The 20,824-nt window shown below is 39.9% G+C and overlaps 1 protein-coding gene across 2 annotated transcripts; it reads left to right on the forward strand.

The window, feature by feature from the left end:
* Nucleotides 1-759: 759 nt before the first annotated feature.
* On the forward strand, nt 760-19,305 carry ehd1a (EH-domain containing 1a). 2 transcript variants are annotated; one of them, XM_008420411.2, is made up of 7 exons: nt 760-1,563; nt 7,340-7,437; nt 14,071-14,312; nt 14,959-15,129; nt 16,933-17,097; nt 17,893-18,046; nt 19,090-19,305. In XM_008420411.2, the coding sequence occupies exons 1-7, from the start codon at nt 1,175-1,177 to the stop codon at nt 19,107-19,109; spliced, it is 1,239 nt and encodes a 412-aa protein (XP_008418633.1). In that variant the 5' UTR covers nt 760-1,174; the 3' UTR covers nt 19,110-19,305. The 2 variants fall into 2 exon arrangements, with proteins under 2 accessions (XP_008418633.1, XP_008418632.1); XM_008420410.2 differs by lacking the exon at nt 19,090-19,305 and having other exon boundaries at nt 762-1,563; nt 17,893-19,020.
* Nucleotides 19,306-20,824: the final 1,519 nt, after the last annotated feature.

Here is a 20,824-nt window from a genome sequence, read left to right on the forward strand (position 1 = left end):
TCATGTTATGTTAGGACAGGAGATAAGATGTTTCCATCCATGAAATTATGATGCATAGAATCACATATCTAAGTCTAAACTATGTTACAGAGTAAACDCAATAAAAACATGCTTTATCTGTGGCATTGTTCATTAAAATGGCACATTACTAATGTATTAAAATTAAATACAATCGGTTCACTTAATGATATTCTATTAGCGATTCAGCAAGTACTTTTACTTTTAATACTTAAGTATTTTTAAAAGCCAGTACTTTTTTAGTTTTACTTAAGTACAAATGTTAATGTGGTAGTTTTACTTTTACTTGTGTACATTTTTGTCTGTGTATTTGTACTTTTACTTAAGCACATTTTTTGAGTACTTTCTCCACCACCGCTTATAATGTTATTTCTTACTAACAGACAAATTAAGGCATGTCTGACACTGTTTAATCAACAAATGGGCATCACTTTAACTAGTTAATATTTTAACGACATAAAACATTAATAACAAATTTATATGACGAATTTACTTTATTGGTTTAATTGGCACAACTTACGTCAGGTAGCAATATATTTTTCCTTCTTCAATCAGTCATTTATATATCAATTCACTGTATTTGTTTTTTATCTGATGATTTAATGCTCGTCATAAAGTTATCATGGACACGGCCTGTTTTAATTATATGTTACCTTAGCCTGCCATACACCTGTTGATTCGAAATATTCCGATGACGTATGCAGGATTTACTGCTTTCGTTCGTTGAGACTTTTATTGTGAAGTAACACTTCCGGTGATGGTGGTTTCTTAACTGACAGCGCTAAGAGAGAAGCTACTTTCAAAAGGTTTTTAACGGCTTTTCCATTCACAGCCTCGGTGCATTTGACGGAAACTGTCCGCCGGGAGCCTGGTATTCAAAGTGGGTCACCGGTGGCTGTGTTGAATTAAGTTAAAGTCAGCTGAACGGAGCCCTCCCATTAATGAGTAAGGCTCTTCGTGCGTGGCCACTGGTAAGCTAACGAAGAGGAGGGTGGGGACTAAACTTGCAAGACCTCGCCCCAGTCGTTGTTTCACTCTCGAGCTCACAGTCAGCTAATCTCCTGTCGGCGTGAGAGACCTCTCACAGCTTAATTAGACAACCATTCAAGGGGAGACCGACACAGGTGTGCCTACTGAAGGGTAAAAACCAGCAACCATGTTCAGGAAGACCTTGAAGAAGGACCCCGAGCTGTTCCAGAACGTGTCGGAGGGGCTGCGGAAGCTTTACCGAACCAAACTGTTCCCGCTGGAGGACACGTATCGATTCCACGACTTCCACTCCCCGGCTCTAGAAGATGCCGACTTCGACAACAAGCCAATGGTGCTCCTGGTTGGGCAGTACTCCACCGGTAAGACCACCTTCATCCGGCACCTCATGGAGCAGGACTTCCCCGGTATGCGCATTGGCCCCGAGCCCACCACGGACTCTTTCATCGCGGTGATGCACGGCGAGCAGGACGGGGTGATCCCGGGTAATGCCCTGGTGGTGGACCCCAAGAAGCCCTTCCGCAAACTCAACGCTTTTGGAAACGCCTTTCTCAACAGGTATTAACCCCCTCACCTCCCACCCCTGTGAACTTTAAAGTGCTCACTAGGAAACAAACTTATATGTTTAAAGGGTAATACCTGAGTTTTTAGGTTATTCTTCGAAGGTGAGTGTTTTCACTAATTAGTGTAGGGAGGAAAAGTCTCAAACATATCATACGTGATTTAACCTCCCCCCCCCCTCCCCCTCCTACAAGTCCTAACATGCACCACACCTTTTTTACTTTCTTGGGCAAATTCACATTGTGCTGTTGAGCAATCTTCACCGAAGGGCCCTGAGTGTGAGGTTTCCTCCTTTCATCATCCTCAAGGAATGCACATATTTAGTGTCAGTAGACAGTTGGAAGAGCCACCTGTGTGTGTGCTTATAGCAAAGAGAAAAGAAGGTGCTTTCCAATGGTTTAATCAAATTAAAGGAAGTCCTTTCACTTTGGTACAAATTCACATCGCAATATACTTTTTTAAAAGTATTTAAAAGTACTTTTCAAAATTCTTCTCGACAGATTAGATCCTGAAGAAAAAGCATGTTCCCTGGAACCTAGATAAATGTGAGCTATGCGGCTTGGCAGCATGCTGACCTTGTTGCGTCCTTATAAGCCAGGGCCATAAGTTTCAGGTCCCTCCTGCTGTATTAAGTATTACAACACCAGCCAGCTCCTATGACTAGGCTCAGCTGTGTTTCAATGCGAGGTTGCGTAGATGTCTTTGATTCAGTTGTTTGCCAAGAAAGTAAATTGTTTGGCCAAATATCTAAGATCTATAAGAATAGGCTCTCAGTTTTCCCCTTAAAGTTAATTTGCTCTGATATCTCGCTTTAAAGATCATATCTGGTTCTAATATTAATTCAAAATGAAGTGGGATTCCTGAACTAAATTCATCCCAAACTTTGAGAAAGTTTCACTGTGTTATAAACTTCTAAGCCCTCTTAATTTTCACTCAAACCCTTGTGAGGTATCCCATGTTTTACAAACGTCTGAATAAATGCTTCCTAGAAATTGCTGTTAATTTGCTTTTCAAAGTAAAACAGGAGATGAAACCAACCTCTTATAAACTTGCTGTTTGTGTCCTATAAAGTCACAGAGGGTTAAATGTTTTACTATCTATATACAGTGTGGTGGTGTGACTGTACAGCTAACAGATGTTTCATTTTTGTTAATTAATTTGGCTCATGGGAAGTCGTTCTGTGAGAGTGATTATCCAGATTGCTTGGGACATTCCAGAGCGCTTCCCATAGGATTGTTGGGATGGATTTTCCCATCTTATGAATGACTTAAGTCTTTCCTAAACCTCAGAAGAGTCAGAGGTCTTTCCCAGGTCAGGTTTCTTTTTGAACTTGCTGACACAAATGAATATTGCATATTAGGAATGGTTTTAAATAAAAACAGTGATATGACTTAAGTTGAAGTGAAATCCAGAGACACTTGAAACTTCCCCCAGTTTTCCGCTAGCTGTATCAAATGAGCTCCTCCCAGTCGGGCTCGGAGAGCCAAGGTATGACTGCTTGCTTAAAGCTAAAACACCTGATCTTGTTATACAATGTCTGAATGTCTTATGAGCTCAGACATCCTATAACATGATGTCACTTCCTGGTTCAGCATGTGGGAATCTCCCATCTTCCAGATAATGTCAACCACAGAGAAACATCCAGCTAAATAGATAGCCAGAACACTGTGCAGTCTGGTTTTGTTTAGTTATTGTAATCTTAATTTGCTGTCGACATCAGATTGTTTGTTATGTTGCCATGAGTGGTAGTAAGATAAACACTCAAGTTGGGACTTGCTCAGTTGGGCCTCTTTCCTATTATCAATATCCTTTGACATTCCTTCCTGGAATTATGTGGAGTGTTGTCCTTATCTTCAATGGGAGCTAATGTCTGCCAAGTAACCATCATTCATAATGGAGAAAGTGTAATAATTGTAATTCACGTATCGCTTTAAAAGAGTAGGAAGTGTTGGTTTTGTCAGACATTATTTATCTCTCAAACTTCATTAAAGACTAAAAAGGAAAGCGGATAAGACTTAATTTAGACAATGGCTTATTGTTTGTTGTCACATCATTTGTCAAGTTGTTGGGTCAAGTACTTTCACATTACATAGTTTTATTGAATTCAGTCTGCATCTTTGTCTCAGGCTAATTGGTGAATATTTGAAGCTGTGCTTAAGATAAATGAAATGTTTGTTAAAAACTCTGTCATTATAGAGTTGTAGGTCTATTGTTGATTAATTGGACCAGATACTTCTGATTTAGAACAGGAATTCACCTGACTCCTCAACTATGAAGCAGGATAACTCCAGTTTGTGATTTATTTATGTTTTTCAGAATCATAAAGCTGGTTTATGTTTTAAAGCTGCAGTAGGTAACTCATGAAAAATATTTATTGCATATTTGTTAAAACAGTCACTGTCCAACTATAATATGAAACAGATGAGCTGTGAAGGAAATTTGAGCTCCTCTATTATTTTCTCCCTGCCATTTTCAGAAATACTCTGCTTGGTTAGAAACAACTGGAGGAGGGTCTGGGTGTTGTCAATCACCCTATGGTGCTGACACCCTCATCCTTACACTCTGCTACGCTACAGCTCCTCCCCCACAACGGAGCCTGCCATGAATGCTAAAACTAGTTGTCATTCCTGGGACAGCTGCAGCAGACTGACAATCTTGAGCATTGTGTATACGAGAGGGATTGACAGCACCAAGACCCTCCTTCTGCCCCTGATTGGTTTTCTTACTGAGTGATGCATATTTCTGTAGAATCACAGGAGGGAGGTGGAGGAGCTCTATTTAATTAAAATGTTATTTGTTTCTTATTTTCGTTCACATATTATTTCTCATAAAAACTGCCAAAACAGAGTGGCAGTTTTAACATTTATGTAAACACATTTATATAAAAGTTACTTTCTTAATCCTCGAGACCAATCGGTGCCCTTAGAACCACCCAGAACTTGTTCAATTTAAATATTGGAAACAGTTTTTTCTTCAATACCAATTGATTAGAAATTATTCTGTTGTCACTAAAACATGAAAATATTAGTTTTAAGGCCAGAATGCATCATAGTTTCCATATGGTGACTATTTTTTACATCCACAGCAATCTTATCAAGATTAATCAAAAGCACATTGCAGCTAGAACATAAACTCTGAAACACAAACGCATACTTTCTTATTAGGCTTAATTTTGTAGTGTTGTTGGCTCCATGGGGTTTAATATTGTACACATTAGTAACTGTAATCTACATTTAGTGTTTCAGCTGGTCTGGACAAGTAGTAGCACATTTCATCTGAAATTTTCACTTAATTATGTTGCATCAGCTGCTGTAGTTCTGCCTTTTCTAAAAGGTGACTATAGAAAATCAAGGATCAGACTCTTAATTGGCTGAGTTGATGAGATTGTGATGTCAGCCCTTCTGTGCAGCTTTTAACCATAGTTATTCAGTCTGCAGATTAGCCTTTAACTACCAGGCTCAGGTGGGTCCTACCTTCAGTGTAAGCAGTTATTTATGAAGAGCATAAACAGAAATCAGTCATGAGGTTCTCACACCTTCAGCACCTGCTTTTGAGGAAACCTTACGTTGTTTCTGATTAGCTTTTTTTTTTTCAACCAAGTGTCCTCAGAATTAACTCAATAGTACTAATAAAACTCCTGACAAGAAGGCGTGTGCTTTTTGGTTCTGATGTACTTTTTGTGCCGCTGCAGTCTGTGGGCTCCAGTGTATTTCTGTGTTTTCTGTAAGCCGTTAGTCAGTAAACTGGAGTCAGCAAAGCTTAGGTTCCGCTCTGGCCCACACTGTCCGGCTCCATCCCGTCCTGTTGTTCCAGGGCGCTGACTTTGCTCTTTACTGAGTCCGGGCCGGAGTCTTGCGAAGCCTCACGGTGTGCTTCTATAATACACAAGAAAGGTACCTGGATATTTTTATAGACAACTGGAAACAAAACAAAAAAATCATGATTCAGATTTTTTTTTTTCTTTTTTTGAAGGAACAAATGTGGAAAATTGCAATTGGTCACGTTTCCAGTGCGAGTGATAGCTGGCCTGTTTCCTCTGCAATATGGGAAGCTGAGGTTACGATGAGAAAGAAGGCTGAAGGTCAGGAGGTGTGTGTCATGACTGGAGGAGAAAATTCCAGATATGATGTTAAATGTTTTCCTTTGTCCTCATCCTGAACTGTCCCAACAGTGACAGTTGTTCTCCAGCTTTTATGATAAATGATCACACAGTAGATGAGTTCTTGTCTCTGTATCTGCACATTGTTTCAGTGTTTCTGGGAATTGCAGCTTAACTTGATCCGAGCATTTTGTCCCGCAAAGCACAGCAGAGACAGTTCGATGGAAATTTTAAAACATTTTTCCAACTGAATGACATTTGATAAAAGATCCGAGGGAGAAGGAGAGGAAAAAACAGAACTGCTGCTATCTTTTCCTAGCAGTGTCACTGTAAGGTGACACCACTCTTCAGCTCTCAATGGAAGGAGTCATTTTCCTACCTTCTTTTTTTTTTTTTGCCTGGATCTTGGTCAATTTTTCCATTTCCATCTTGAATGTGGTGCAGGACCTCTGTTGGGGTTAGTAGTGTTTGTGCGGTTGGAGCAGGAATGTGAAAGCATGGTTTTCCCAGTCTTATGACCTGTTGCCTCTGAGCTCATGCTGTGAGTATCGGTTCTGTTTGGCTGAAGGGGCAGCAGAGTGAGACATAATACTCTCAGCTATGGGGTGTCCTAACAATCTAACTCTTTGTCCTGAGTGGGTCTGTGTGTTTTGGTATTAAACAAGTCATCTTCTCCCACGCTTTCTGGCATGTGTGCATCTGCTCTTCAGATTTCTGTTGGCGTGTGCGACTCCCCTTTAAGGTTTAAAGGCCTGTGAACATCCTGAGGCGCTCCGCTGTTGTAAATCATGTTGATCTGGGAAGGAGTAAGGCCTACAATTTTAAGATTTATTGTTTGTTGTTCCAATAATTTCCATATTCATCTTCCTTACATCATTGTCTTTATGCTGTTGGAAAATCAGTAGCCATGTTGTCTCACTTTTGTTGTTAGAAAAATACACAAACGACAGTTAAAGTTTCAACGTGAGCTCAATTAACCGGTCAAGCTTGATTAATGTTTGTGTATTAGATCTGTACAGAGTCTTCACTGTAGAGTATACAAACATTACCTGCTTCTTTACGACCGTTTATACCTCTAAATACGTGTTTGTGTTCCCACACAGTCTGGAAAAGTCTGTTCAGGTTGCATGATTATGGATGTTTCCAGACAATTTGGATGAATTGTTTTTAAATTCACCCAAAACTGTAATACAAGCTTAGATGAATGTTGAAAAATTGCAATATAATCAGTAATGTAACATTTTTGTGGTTGCAGCTTTGGGGTGTGATGGTTTTTTTTCATTTTCTTCAGCAATTTCATGCTTGATATAATATAACGGCGATTAGAAAAGTTAAGCTTTCTCCTACTTTCAAAAATAACTTTAAGTTTTAAACATTAAATAATAAATTGCAAAATATAACTTAATACTTATGACGTTGATGAAATAAAAATGTTTTTGCAAACCATTTTGCCAAGGATTAAACGAGAACAATTTTGTTTTGTAATGCTAAATAAGGGATAAATGATGACCTTTTAGAGACAAAGAAGTGAATAACTTCAGTTTGCTCATAAAAGCCAAGTTTGTGTTAGAACAACCTCACTCAACTGGTTTTCTCCTCTCTTGGTGCCCCTATCCCTCTCTCTGCTTTCGTTTTTGTCTCTCTAATTTACTCTCCTCTCCGTTCTTTGTCTAGATTCATGTGTGCCCAGATGCCCAATCCCGTCCTGGAAAGCATCAGCATCATTGATACTCCTGGAATCCTGTCTGGAGAAAAACAGAGAATAAGCAGAGGTCTGCTTCTCTCTCTCACACACACACACACACACACACACACACACACACACACACACATTCACTTGTGTTAGTTGCACCATGCCACACCCTCTGATCAAAAACCCCTAAGTGGTGAAAATATACAGCCTTGCACAAATGCAAAATAAACCAAGAGGAAGTAATGAGTTCAGATATAAAAAGAAAGCATTGTTATATTTGTCCTCTTTTTTAAGTGCTTTGTTGCTCGCCAAGTGCGCCTGCACTGAAACTGTAGCAGTCTGCTCAGAGTGCTGTCAAACCTGTATTTAACTCCTCTGACGCCCAGAAGGCAAAGCATAACTAGGTCTTGTCAGTGCGGCAGAGAAGCACACAGCTCGGCAGAAACGAGGAGAGGCCGTGTAACACTTTGAAGCTCATTTCCTGCCTTTCTGCGTGGAGGTACCTATGGCATCTTCTGTATGTACCGTTATTAATGCTGCCCTTTCTTTAACCCACAAGGGAAAACCTCAGATTTTGATCCTCTGGTTATTTTTGTCTTTTGTAGCCCTGTGCGGTAATTTTTATTTCCCAGTGTGCTGTTTGATTAAAACATTGCATATTTTTCCACTTGCTGCCACAACAGCCTGACCTTTAAGGTCATTAGGTCGCTGCTGCATATGTGCTTTTTAAAAAAAGCTTTTAGTGAGCTTACAAAACATGCAGAGAAGATAAGAATACCACTGATCAAAGCTTCTGCTTTTTGTACCTGATTTATAGTTAGTTTATGAGGAAATGCACATACAAGCAGTGAGGCTTTGTTTTTGTTGCTTGGTTATAGGAAGTGAAGTGAAATGGCAAAGTCCCATCAGTCTGCTCTAAATGTCTCTGATTTCTCAGAGGAGGAAGCAACACACAAATAAAAAAATGCCAAGAAGTTTAGTTTAGTTTTTTAAGCTAATGTCAAATGCAAAACTAGTTATACTATCTATAGTTTTTCATTTCTTTTTGCAACCTCTAACCTGTTTTATTTGTCTTTTATATGATGGATCAACATATAGTCTATTAGATAGTGGCATGAATTATGTACATGGTCTTTCAACTTTTTTAAATTACAAAAGTAAAGTGTGTGTGTTTTAAATTTTGCCTTTTACTAGTTTACTTCAGAAGTCACATTTTAGTAAGGGAAAATGTGAGGGAACGGCAGCATCATGGAGAAAATGATGCTGCAGTTCAAAGCACGAGTTAGGTTATAAACTTGAGCACTGTTAAATCCGTCACCTAAAAAAATGAGCCAGACAAAAGTTTTGTTTAGAGACGCAGCCGCGTGGCCCATTGTGTCTCTGGAGGAGCTGCAGAGATTCAAGAGCACCACTTGCAATCCACAAATCTGGCCTTTATGTCAAGAAGAAAGTTATAAGAAGTTCTGTTAAGAGTTGAGGAAGATGCTCTGGATAATTTTTTTTCTTCTTCTTCCGACTGAAATTGAGGAATTTTGATAAGATGAGCAAATCTTGTAGAACAAATATGTTCTGCTGATATATCATGGTAAAATACATTCATGTTTGTGGTTGTAACTTGACAAAAATGTAGAAAAGTTCAAAGTGTGTGAATACTTTTGCAGCGCACTGTATTCAGACACTTCTACTTAAAGGTCGCTTTGAATTAAAATTTAGTTTTGAAGTTCTTAAAGGAGATGAATGTCGTGATAATGTTGCACACACTACTCTCAAAAAGTTAGGGATATTTGGCTTTTGGATGAAACTTCAAGAAAATGGGGGAAAAAAAAAGATGTATCATGAAAATGAAGGAAAGCACCATTGTATATTTCTACTTATCTTAAGCAGAGCATTGAAACAAAAGCCAACAGCAGTGGCGGGTGACTCTTTCAGTCTCTCTCTGTTTCAACCTTGATTCTGAGCCACTTCATCTGGGAACCTCCTGTCTGAAGCCTCGCCGTGCCGAGGTGCTGTTGATCAGATGTTGGGCGTCGTCTTCGTCTCTTGATATCAAAATGTGAACATGATGAGGAAGGCTGTTTAGATACCAGCTGATTGAACCGAGAAGTTTATCGGTCGATTTGTGGATCAAACGCCTGTTGTGAGTTTTGCAGTTTTAAGCTCCTTGTCGGAGAACTGAAACACCGAACGTGTTCATTCAGTAGTTCAGAGAAGGTCAAATTAAGGTCACCTCTAAAGGTTGCAGTGCATTTTAGGTTCATCCTGAAGTTTTACCCGAAAGCTGAACGTCCCAAAAGTTTTATGAGCAGTGTGTTTGTTTTGTTGCTATGACGAAGCGTGTCCGTAGTTGCAGGTGTTTGTATGAATGAAAAGGCTGGCTCAGGTTGAGGTGACCTTCTCTGACGGAGGAGTAGAGTAAATCCAAGATTTCCTCCGTTTTTTTTTTCTATTCATACACACTTACACATTCCTACTCTCAGCCTTTTCTGAATGCACGTCATCCCGGACTCTGTATCTGTATAAACATGGCTACAGTAGGGTAATCCAGACATACTGTACGGTCTGTGTCGAATAAAAACAGACGTGGTTAGGCTGTGCAGCTCATCTGTGACGGGCACATGCTTGTCTGGACCTTTTTTGCAGGAAACTTTACATCGCTTCTTGTCTGATATATTCCAGCAGCACTTCATTCTTAATTCAAACCTGCTCATCTGAAGAAGCTTCAGTAAAACTCCCAAAGGCATTGAAACTGTAAAATCCAACTCATGAATGCTTCCCTCCTGTTGAGAAACTCTGTGTGCTTTTTTTTTGATTAGGCCAGCATGTACGCCTCGGTTCTTGTTCCTGACTAAGCTATGAAGTTACCAAAGCTATAGTGAAACTGTGATTTTTGCAGAACTATCTGGCGACTTTCCCATAGTTACCTCTGATCTGTCATTTTCCAGTAGCACTTTAAATCCCTTCTGAGAAAACAGTAGAGTTATATATTCTGAGAAATCAAATCAAGATTTTCAAGAAAAAGTGCCAATAATTAAGTGACGACGCTGATTGGTCTCTCAAATGTTTACTTTACAAATATACCCAAATGTATTTGCACCAGCATAAAACTGGCCTTTCTAGTTGTTTTCCAAATCAACCAAAGCTCTTTATTTATAGTTAACACACTGATTTGAAAGTAAAACGGATAAATGTCCTTCAAACTTTTATCTCCAAAGGTTCTCAAGCTGCAGCTCAGGAACTCCTGATGGTACTTGAATTGTCTTTTATTCTGTGGTTTTAATGCGATACATATGAACAATTTGGAGAATTATGCTGTTTTAAAAGTCAAAACTTTAATCTGAGAACAATATCAAACAGAAATCAACTCGGCAGCTTTCCAGGTCCAGCCAGTTGTTTCTTGCTCAATGATGTGGTTAGCGACCAAAGTAACTGCTGCCAGCAATGATGATGCATTTTTCTACACTCAGTTCTTTTGAACACTGTGGCCACATTGTCATTTAAGAGGCCCTGTAGTAAGGCTCCGTTTCTACTCTATGGTCTACAGGAAAAGAAGTAAGGGAAGTTATGTTAAGCCAGCAATGCAATAAAAGTTCAGTAAAATGCAGGATGTACATATAAGAAAAAGAACAGTAACATGCATTTGGTTATGGATGGAAAAACTGTATTGCCTGTACAAGATTTAGGGTTTTAGCATCTACATCAAGCTACAACCATAATATTAATGAATAATTATCCCATAATTGTGTTTTTTATGAACGAAATGTCCCCACTTCTTTGTGAGCATTCACATCTCATCACTAAAAATACATGAAGATTGGACATCAAGAGCCGTGAAACTACGTCCAACAATACAGAGTCATTATTGGCAATAAATGGCACTTGAGATGAGCAAATATCTCATCCCAGCAATTCTTTGTGATTGCACTATTGCACACATCAGTATCAGGATCAATACTCTTTCAAATATTGTGCAGCTCTGGAAAAATGATGCAATAAAATCAAAGTGCAAATAAATATATTTTTTAATCTGACTGTAATAAACTTTTCAATGCGATGCGGCCATGTTGGATTCGGACGTCCACTTTGGTGGGAAACCTCAGACTTTGCCAGTTCCAGTTCCGCCTGAGAGACTTTTCTGTTAATTCTGCCAACAACAAATGTGTTAGTTTCTATGAAATAAAATGAAAACAATATGCATTTAAACTGTCATTCGGCCTAACTGTAGACTATGATTAAAATATGGAAAATCCCTTTAAGTCACCAGTTGTAAAAGTGAAACATCTTGTGGTAGGCGACACAATTTTGTACGTGGAAAGAACTGACCACGAAACGACCAAAGCTAAGAAATGACCGTCACTCATAAAATTACACAACAATCTGAAAAAGTCTAAGCTCTGCTGCAGTATGGTTTTAAAATATGTCACAATAAGAGCTACTAGGCCATCTTGGTTTTTCCTGTTATAAATTAGAGAACTACTGTCTTAAACAGGGAGTTGATCTAAACGTTCACTAGATGCTCACTGATATTTATTTGGATCTCTGTTCATGTTTGTCATGGGTTTCTGGCTTTATCTTGTCGTGTCCCTGCAGGACGGCAGAGGCCTCTCAGCTGTTGATGCTATGCGCTACAAGTCAGTCTGGGCCTCAGCAGCTGTCTGTGTGTCTGACTCCCTGAAGTGGGTTTCAAATCCAGCTCATGAGGGAATGAACATTGGACTGGCTGCCTTCTGGGCTTTTGGATTCCATATACTCCCTTTCATTTCCCTCAGTGGACACGCAGTTTCACTCTTTTCTGCTCAAAGTGCAGCTGCCTCCTACGTTGCTCTCCTCTATTTACACTTCTCTCATACTTTCACTTTCACTCGCCCCCATCTCGCCCTCTGCAGTCTCTCCCCTCTCCTCTGTCTTTGTCTCTTCTGAGGTATTTTCAGAGGGGGACAAAGGAAGCCATGTTGGAATGTATGTGCAGCAGATCTGGTGGCGTTTGAACCGCAGCTGAGATGAGTTTTTACACCAGCTGCATTCTTCTCCGATCAGATGATACACAAGAACTAATCGAAACCACAACTCCTGACTTTCTCTCTGCTGCCTCTTGCGCTGCTTTGAATGTTAACTTTGTAGTTGCATTCATCCCCTCTGTGGCATTTTGATCTCAGCAGCTCATGCTTATTTTTATTATTTTTTTATTGCTAACATTTTTTAGGTATACAAAGAGCTGTTTCAGAACGTGCTGTTCATTAACAAGTCAGATTGTCCTGAAGGCTCTTGACAGTCTTTACCTTGATAGACCTGCTCTGTTAACTTAAAGCACCTGGTTAAATGTTAACCAGGTAAGAAAAGACGCCTTTTGAAAGTCTTTTGTAAACATCACTTGAGCAACATGACATTGAATTGGAGTACATTCGAATTATTTCACTTGATCAAGATCACATACAGACAAATGAAATCCAGTGTACACAGTGTTCACATCTTGTGAACAAATGTTCAATTATATCTAAAAGTTTGCCAAAAACTAGCCTTACCAACAACAAGGTCATCCAGCTAACAGCCTCACAGATTATGGAGAGCATTAGTCAGACACTCTATGGCAGGCCATTTTAACATAAAATCAGTTCCATCTGACTATTGGTAATTACATTCTAGATATCTAAAAAAGACATTTTGACTAGAGAAAACTACACTAGGACTATCTTGAATTTTAATTCAAGATATCTGAAATAGAAAAGCTAATTAAAGATAAAGACTCATTTAGAGATATTAACAGGAATTGTGACTAATCTAAATTTTAGTTCCAGATATCTCTAAATTAGTCATTTAATTTAGACTGGTCAAATCTGTAGATCTCCTGTCTAAAAATAGACTTAATATTTTGTATCATATATTTAATTAGAATAGCTAGTCCTTTTACTTTGACTAGTCATCACTGTTATCTGAAATATGTTTTAGTCAGTAATTGCAGACATCTTGAATTAAGGTTTCCATAGAAAATGATGGTAAATGTGACATCTGTATCAGTGTAATTGGATATCTTAATTTACTAATACGTCAAGTCATGCACCAGTTTCAGGTATGTGGAACGTAAGTGCGATAAAAGCGATTTTTATGTTAAAGCAGCCTTCCACAGAAAGCAGATAAGAGGGTCATAACTTTGGTCAGCAGCTCAGATTGGAGAATATACATTTATGTAAAAATAGCAAGACAAAAGCTTTTGTTAAAGGCAAACATTAAGAAGTCCTGTTTTCATTTAGCACACAACAGTCGGTGAAAGAAGATGCTGTGATTAGAAGAGACTAAAATTATTATTTTTGAGCTGGATCCAGAATGTTGTGTGGAGTGAAATGAAGATTGCACATCATCCTGAACACGCTGTTCCCTCTTTGAAACATGGTGGTAGCAGTATCATGCTGGGGGCTGATGCTTTTCTTCCAGGTAAGTGAAGCTGACCAGACGGCAGAGCAGAACAGAGTTGAGGCAGAGGCAGTAGTTTCCCTTCCGGCAGCACAATGGCTGCCGAAGCAACAATGGAGTGGACTCGATCAAAGCATATTCGTGTGTTAGAGAGGCCTCACTGAACCTAAACTATGTGGCAAAGAAGAATGGGCTGAGATTTCAGTCTCTAGGTGTAAAGCTGTTAAACGCATACCTCAAATGCAGAGAAAGTTGAGTCTACGGCACAAAATAAACGACTCACCCTCACCCCTCCTCTTCTCTCCAGGTTACGACTTTGCGGCGGTGCTCGAGTGGTTCGCTGAGCGCGTGGACCGCATAATCCTGCTGTTCGACGCCCACAAGCTGGACATCTCCGACGAGTTCTCCGAGGTGATCCGAGCCCTCAAGAACCACGAGGACAAGATGCGCGTGGTGCTGAACAAGGCGGATCAGATTAGCACTCAGCAGCTGATGAGGGTCTACGGAGCGCTGATGTGGTCACTGGGAAAAATCATCAACACACCTGAGGTAAAGATTTTGTTTTGTCTGTATCAAATTCCTAAGCTTGATCATTTTGTGGGGATATTGTTAAATTGTCAGTTTACTTTGCACTGAAACTACAAAATGACTAATTAGCAGTTTGACAGACTGAGCTTTAGATAACTGACCAGACTGACCACCTTTGGCAGGTCTGGACAGACATTGTCCAGTAAAGAAGGCGAGAAAACTGGTGTTTTCTGACATTTTTGATTTTTCCTTTTGTGATGTTCACACCTGACTGTAATGAAAGCGAAAAACGGTTTTAATCACACCATTTTCAAATCCCATGTCGCATCATGTGACACGGTCTTATGATTCTTCCTGACTGTCGGGTTAATGTTTGATCCAGAGCCGTATTCATCACCCAGAGAAACCTTTGGATCCTGCTGATCATTATTCATTGACTTTCACCCAAAATTGCATTGAGGAGGTTTTAAGCAGGAAATGAACCACAAAACGCCCCTTCTATCATTTTATTTTTGCTTCACTGTTTCCACATTGTGTCACATCCTATTTTCCGCTTTTTGTGCAACAACTGTTCCGCTGTCACGTTTGTGACCTCTGATCAAATGTCCTTAGATAAGAGTAACTGGAGGGAAACGGTGGTTTCTAACCTGTGGGAACTTTATTTCAGGTGGTCCGTGTGTACATCGGGTCATTCTGGGCTCAGCCGCTGCTGGTTCCTGATAACAGGAAGCTGTTTGAGGCCGAGGAGCAGGACCTGTTCTTGGACATCCAGTCTTTGCCACGCAACGCTGCTCTGCGTAAACTGAATGATCTCATCAAAAGGGCACGGCTTGCTAAGGTTGGTATCAACAAGATCAGAGGGACTCAGTGACACCAGCAAACCAATCTAATGTTGGGTCAAAATCTCACTATATTAGCACAAAATATTGAACAAAAATATCATCTGGTTTCCTTTTCTTAAAACATAATTCCAGCTCTTAGCTTACTGTGGTTTTAATACATTGTTAAATTAATAAGAGTGATTGGTGGCGCTCCTTCAGTTGCCACGCCTTGGCTGATTTGGTCATAAACCACAAGCAAAAAGGAAATAAGGCATTTTTGAACCATTAGGATTTTTATCATGTCTGTTTTCTAGGAACGTTTCATTTCCTTAACAGCCAAGGAGGGATGGAGTTTAATTGGACTGAAATTAGTACCACACTTTTATTTTATGTATACAGATATGTTAAAATGTGACGTATATTGTAATTGCTTTCATTACACACAGAAAACACTCAATTAATACTAAATTAAAATACTCAATAATCATTGTAGTACTGTAAAAATGTGAACAATTTTTATTCTAATACAGACGTTTAAGAAAAATATCAAAAACACCTAATATAATTTCAACAAATTATTGATTAGTCAGACTAATCATCTCTAGGTCTTAGCTTATAGTCAGTCATTTTTCTTTCGTTTCTTTTTTTTGCTAATGAATTGAAACATTTTTACATAGCCTTGTCTTGTTTAAGGGAAAAGTGTGACTGCAAGTGAGAACTGTTCAGTTTTGTAGCTTTATTGTTGTTTTTTAAGAGGTGTTGATGTGAGCATATTGCTGAAAAGAAATATCACCACTGCTGCAAGGAAACACAATGTCCGTCTGTGTGGCACAGTAATCGTCAAACTCTGCTGGATTCATGAACCAAGATCCACTAAAATTACCTGAAGTTGACTTAACTTGATTGAAGATCACCGCTATCAGAAAGGTGTGTCTTCTCCTCCAGTCTTATTGCTCATTTTATTGTCTTTCTAATTCTCTTGCACCATATAAATGTTTTCTCCACTCATGACAAAGTTGCTACACAGAAAGTGGTCTCTGTTGTGCAACTTGGAAGCTTTTTGTCATCAACCACAAACAAAAAGAAATGCAACAGGCAAGGAAGCCTTATTTAAATGGCACATTTCAGTCAAAACCAACTCAGTGTTTCTGCATAGAAATTAAAAGCAACATGAAACAATCAACACTGATTTTGGTCAACCAGGATAAAAAAGCTGAAGTGTACGTGTCATTTTTGACCTGGCTATTTGGGCCAGATCTGATTGTCATTTAAAAGTGTAAAGACAAGATTTTTTTTTTTTTTTTTTTTGCCTTCTTGGTTATTTATATTAAGATCAGAGGCGAAGTCTGGCTAAGGAAGCGGAGCCATCACGCTGAAACTCAGGTTTACTTTTATTTTCAAATAGTGACAATAGTTGACATTTTAAATGGTCTATCTTGTATTTAATGATCAGCACGGCTGGGATTAATAGCCAGATCTTCATGTAATTGTGAGATTTCTAAAAGGAAACCAATGTTTTCAAATCCAGCATGTTCATGACAGATAACGATTGAACGTAGGCCTGTCACGTTAACATATTTTCTTGGACAATAAATTGTCCCGGACGTTATTGCAATGAATGATAATAATGCTGTTTTTTAACATTGCATTTAAGTAATATTTTGGTAATGGCATAATAGTGTAAATACTCCCTGTAAAAGATCAAATTTTCATTTCTAATGAACTTTAGAACATTGGAACCAGAAGAAATTTTAAATATGCAAAATAAACATTTTTAGCCTGTATGCTAAAACCATTTTCTTTTCAATGTTGTCTTCCAGGTGCAGGCCTACATCATCAGCTCCCTGAAAAAGGAGATGCCCAGCATGTTCGGGAAAGACTCCAAGAAGAAGGAGCTGATCGCCAACCTGGGAGAGATCTACCAGAAAATAGAGAAGGAGCACCAGATCTCACCTGGAGACTTCCCCAACCTTGCAAAGATGCAGGTGAGAGAGAAAAAGAAATGTGGGAGCAAGCGAAGGGTTGATTCACGTCAACCCTGCTTAGTTCACATTAATCCAACTCTAATTCATTTGCATAGAAAGTTCGGTGAGATTGGGGAGGTGTGGGTCTGTAATCAAACTCTGGTCTGCCTAAACATTTCTCAGTTCACTTGAAGTGAACTCTGGTGCGGTTCCAATGCAAGCAGACTGGAGAAGCTAATTATAGCCCAGGGCATGCTGGGTAAATACAATCAAAACGTGAGTCTAGTACTAGCAGGAAAAATGGCTTGTGGTCTTTTACCATAGTCAAAATAGAAATGCTACAGCTGCTAAAATTTGACACCATTCCATTTTTGTTTACATTTCGGGAAGAAGGAAATGTTGCTCATGAGTTTTCATGTTTTCTTCAGTAGTTCTTGGTTGATTCATTTAATACAGAGCCGTGTGAAGGCGAACCGCACCAGCTGAAAATGTAACAAAAGTTACAAATTTGGTCCCCCATCAAACCGACTCTACTGCACTAACAGGTGTGAAAACACCCTTAGTCACAGACTCATTTAAATTGTGTGCTGCATGCGAAGTAGAAAAAAACCTATAGAGTACAATGACCTCCGAACCTTTACTCCTCACATCTCTGCCCTGGTTTCCTGCCTCTGCCCTCCAGGAAGGACCGGGATGGGGATGGGATTTATTTTTCCTGGTTTCTCAGGAAATCCTGCTTCTTGTTCACTGCTTCCATTGGTCACTCTTGAAGACTGATCTATTTCTATCTTCAATTCCTGTTTTGTTTCCTTTCAGGAGCTGCTGAACGGCCAGGACTTCACCAAGTTTGCGTCGCTGAAGCCCAAACTGCTCGAGGCCGTGGAGGACATGCTGGCCAACGACATCGCCCGCCTCATGGCGATGGTGCGCCAGGAGGAGTCTGCTATGCCGAGCCAGACCGTCAAGGGTGGTGCGTTTGAGGGAACCATGAGTGGGCCGTTTGGCCACGGTTACGGTGAGGGTGCCAGCGAAGGCATCGATGAGCTGGAGTGGGTGGTGGGGCGCGACAAGCCTACGTACGACGAGATCTTCTACACCCTCTCTCCCATCAACGGCAAAGTGTCCGGTGCCGCTGCCAAGAAGGAGATGCTGAAGTCCAAGCTGCCCAACACGGTTCTGGGAAAGATCTGGAAGCTGGCCGACGTGGATAAAGATGGCTACCTTGACGACGAGGAGTTTGCCCTGGCCAATCACTTGATCAAGGTGAAGCTCGAGGGTCACGAGCTGCCGGCTGAGCTGCCCAATCACCTCGTGCCTCCGTCCAAACGCCCAGGGAATTCGCTGCAAGATTAAGAAGGTCGGCTGCATCAACACTCATGTTCAGGACTCTCAGTGCCAAACGTTCAACCACAAGCATGAACAGCTTCGTCTTCCTGACACACTGGGACGAGGCGGCGCTGCAACGTGCTTCACCAGAGAGAGACTGGAGTGTTTCTGGGGGGGGAGGGGGAGGAAGGGTGAATATTCAGATTTGTATGTGGGGAGGTGATGAAAGGACAGAATGGGTTTATGGAGTGAAAGGCCTGAATGTGGATTCATGAATCCTGTGTAAACATGTCTAATAAGTATACAGTCCTATTATAATAAGTTGATCCAAAGATATATAGTTTTGTTTTTCCATTTGGAGAGAGAGAAAGAGGAAATGAAATGAAACAGTTGTTAGAATTACTTTATATTTTTGTATTTCCTGACTGTTAAACTTTTACTCTTTCCAAATGCTTCCCTTTTTGTTATTTTGCCAGATGAATGAAAAGGAGTTCTGTACTGTGAGACTTGTGCTTTCTGAAGACACTGATTTATGGTGTGTTAAAAGAAAGCCTTATTCAAAGCCTTTAAAGCTAATAAATATGAAAAATAAATAAATATTTGCTGAATTAACTTGAACTGAGTCACGGTCTTTGTGCTTTTAATTTGTTGCTGAGGTGTTTTTGTGTGTTCGTTTGCCCCCTGCAGGCCAGGAAGCCCAAAGCTAGCCAGCGGAGGACGTATAAGGTCATCTAACCATGAAGTTACTTCTGGCCGCATATTTCTGAACCAGTGGAAACAGGCAGACACTTGACTTTCTCTAGCGGAGTCTGAGGACGCATGAAGATGATTTAGAAAATGTCAGTCCAAGCGCAGACTGAGCAGCACTAAGAATAAACAGAACCGGAAGTGCACCCTGTAAAAGTCTGATATTCATTCATCAAGTGATTCTCTTGGCTCTGAGTGCTGCCGGATGATTGTTTAGCCATGTAAACACACCACTGAGGTTTCTCTCCCTCCACTCTGGCGTGGGGCTGAATCGCAGCTGAGAGCGTCAGTTCCCGCCTTAAAACAATGCTACGTTTCATTCAGACGTTCTACTCACGGTCACGCATTTTCTGTTTCACAAACGCCCAGTTTGCTCCAGCGTGACTCAAGGCTGTCGGCTTCACATGGTGGTCAGGTTTCACCCGTAGGAGTGCAGAGGCGCCCTCTTGTGTCTCGACATGGTTATTACAGGACACCATAATTAAAGAATCATTTGAACAAATTAATTTTTTTTATCTATTTAGGGTAGAATCTATCCAAATCTTTTTGGAGTTCCCTCATACCAACTTGTTAACACTCAGGTCCTTTATAATCTTCCCTAAGCTATTCTGTGTGATTATGTGTGTAACATCATCCATCCATTTTCTAACACCCTTGTCCCTTGGTGGGGTCGGGAGGGTTGCTGGTGCCTATCCCCAGCTAACGTTCCGGGCGAGGGGCGGGGTCACCCTGGACAGGTCGCTAGTCAGTCGTAGGGCAACACAGAGACACACAGGACACACAACCATGCACACTCGCACTCACACCTAGGGCCAATTTAGACAAGACCAATTAACCTAATAGTCATGTTTTTGGACTGTGGGAGGAAGCCGGAGTACCCGGAGAAAACCCACGCATGCACAGGGAGAACATGCAAACTCCATGCAGAAAGACCGYGAATCGAACCCAGAACCTTCTTACTGCAAGGCAACAGCTCTACTATACAAGATAGTGCCACTGTGCAGCCCCATAACATCATCATTTGTAATTGTTACCAGTGTTAAGGCTATTGATTTTAACCTTGCTGGAGGAACAAACTACACTCTACACTGAAAAGAAATGGTTTATTTTCGTCTTTTAATGTTTGTCTAATATTGTATAAAAAAAGCTTCAGTGATCAAATGAAAAATCTGCAAGTATGCAAATTTTTTAAAATCCAATATTTGACAAGTACTCAGAATAATAAATAGAATAATTTTTGTTGCAACACTAGTTGGGTGTACAGACAGAACATTGATCCTTTGACACTACTTAGAATTTATTGAATGTTCTTTAAAAAAAACTAACTTAAATTAACTCCCAAAATAAAGCTAATGATTGTTACAACTCTATGGGCCATTTAAATAGATATTATTTATATTTGAGCCTGTATGGATAGTTTTGATATGACACAGAGGAAATCTGCTAAACTTGTGAACGTTATTGTCGCATAAGAAACATTAATTATTTGTTTTATGATTTGAATAAAGCAAAGCTCAAATGCATCACCAAGAGCTCTGAATTAGTGCAAGAGTGGATTAAACATTTAAAGCTTCAAAGTTCAGACAAGATTGATTTAATGTTTTGTTTGTTCGCATTATTTGCTTCGATATATTTTTATGTTGGTCCAATAAATAAATAATAGGCTATATATATA

Source organism: Poecilia reticulata, linkage group LG10 (genome assembly GCF_000633615.1).
Source record: "Poecilia reticulata strain Guanapo linkage group LG10, Guppy_female_1.0+MT, whole genome shotgun sequence".
NCBI lineage: Eukaryota > Metazoa > Chordata > Actinopteri > Cyprinodontiformes > Poeciliidae > Poecilia > Poecilia reticulata.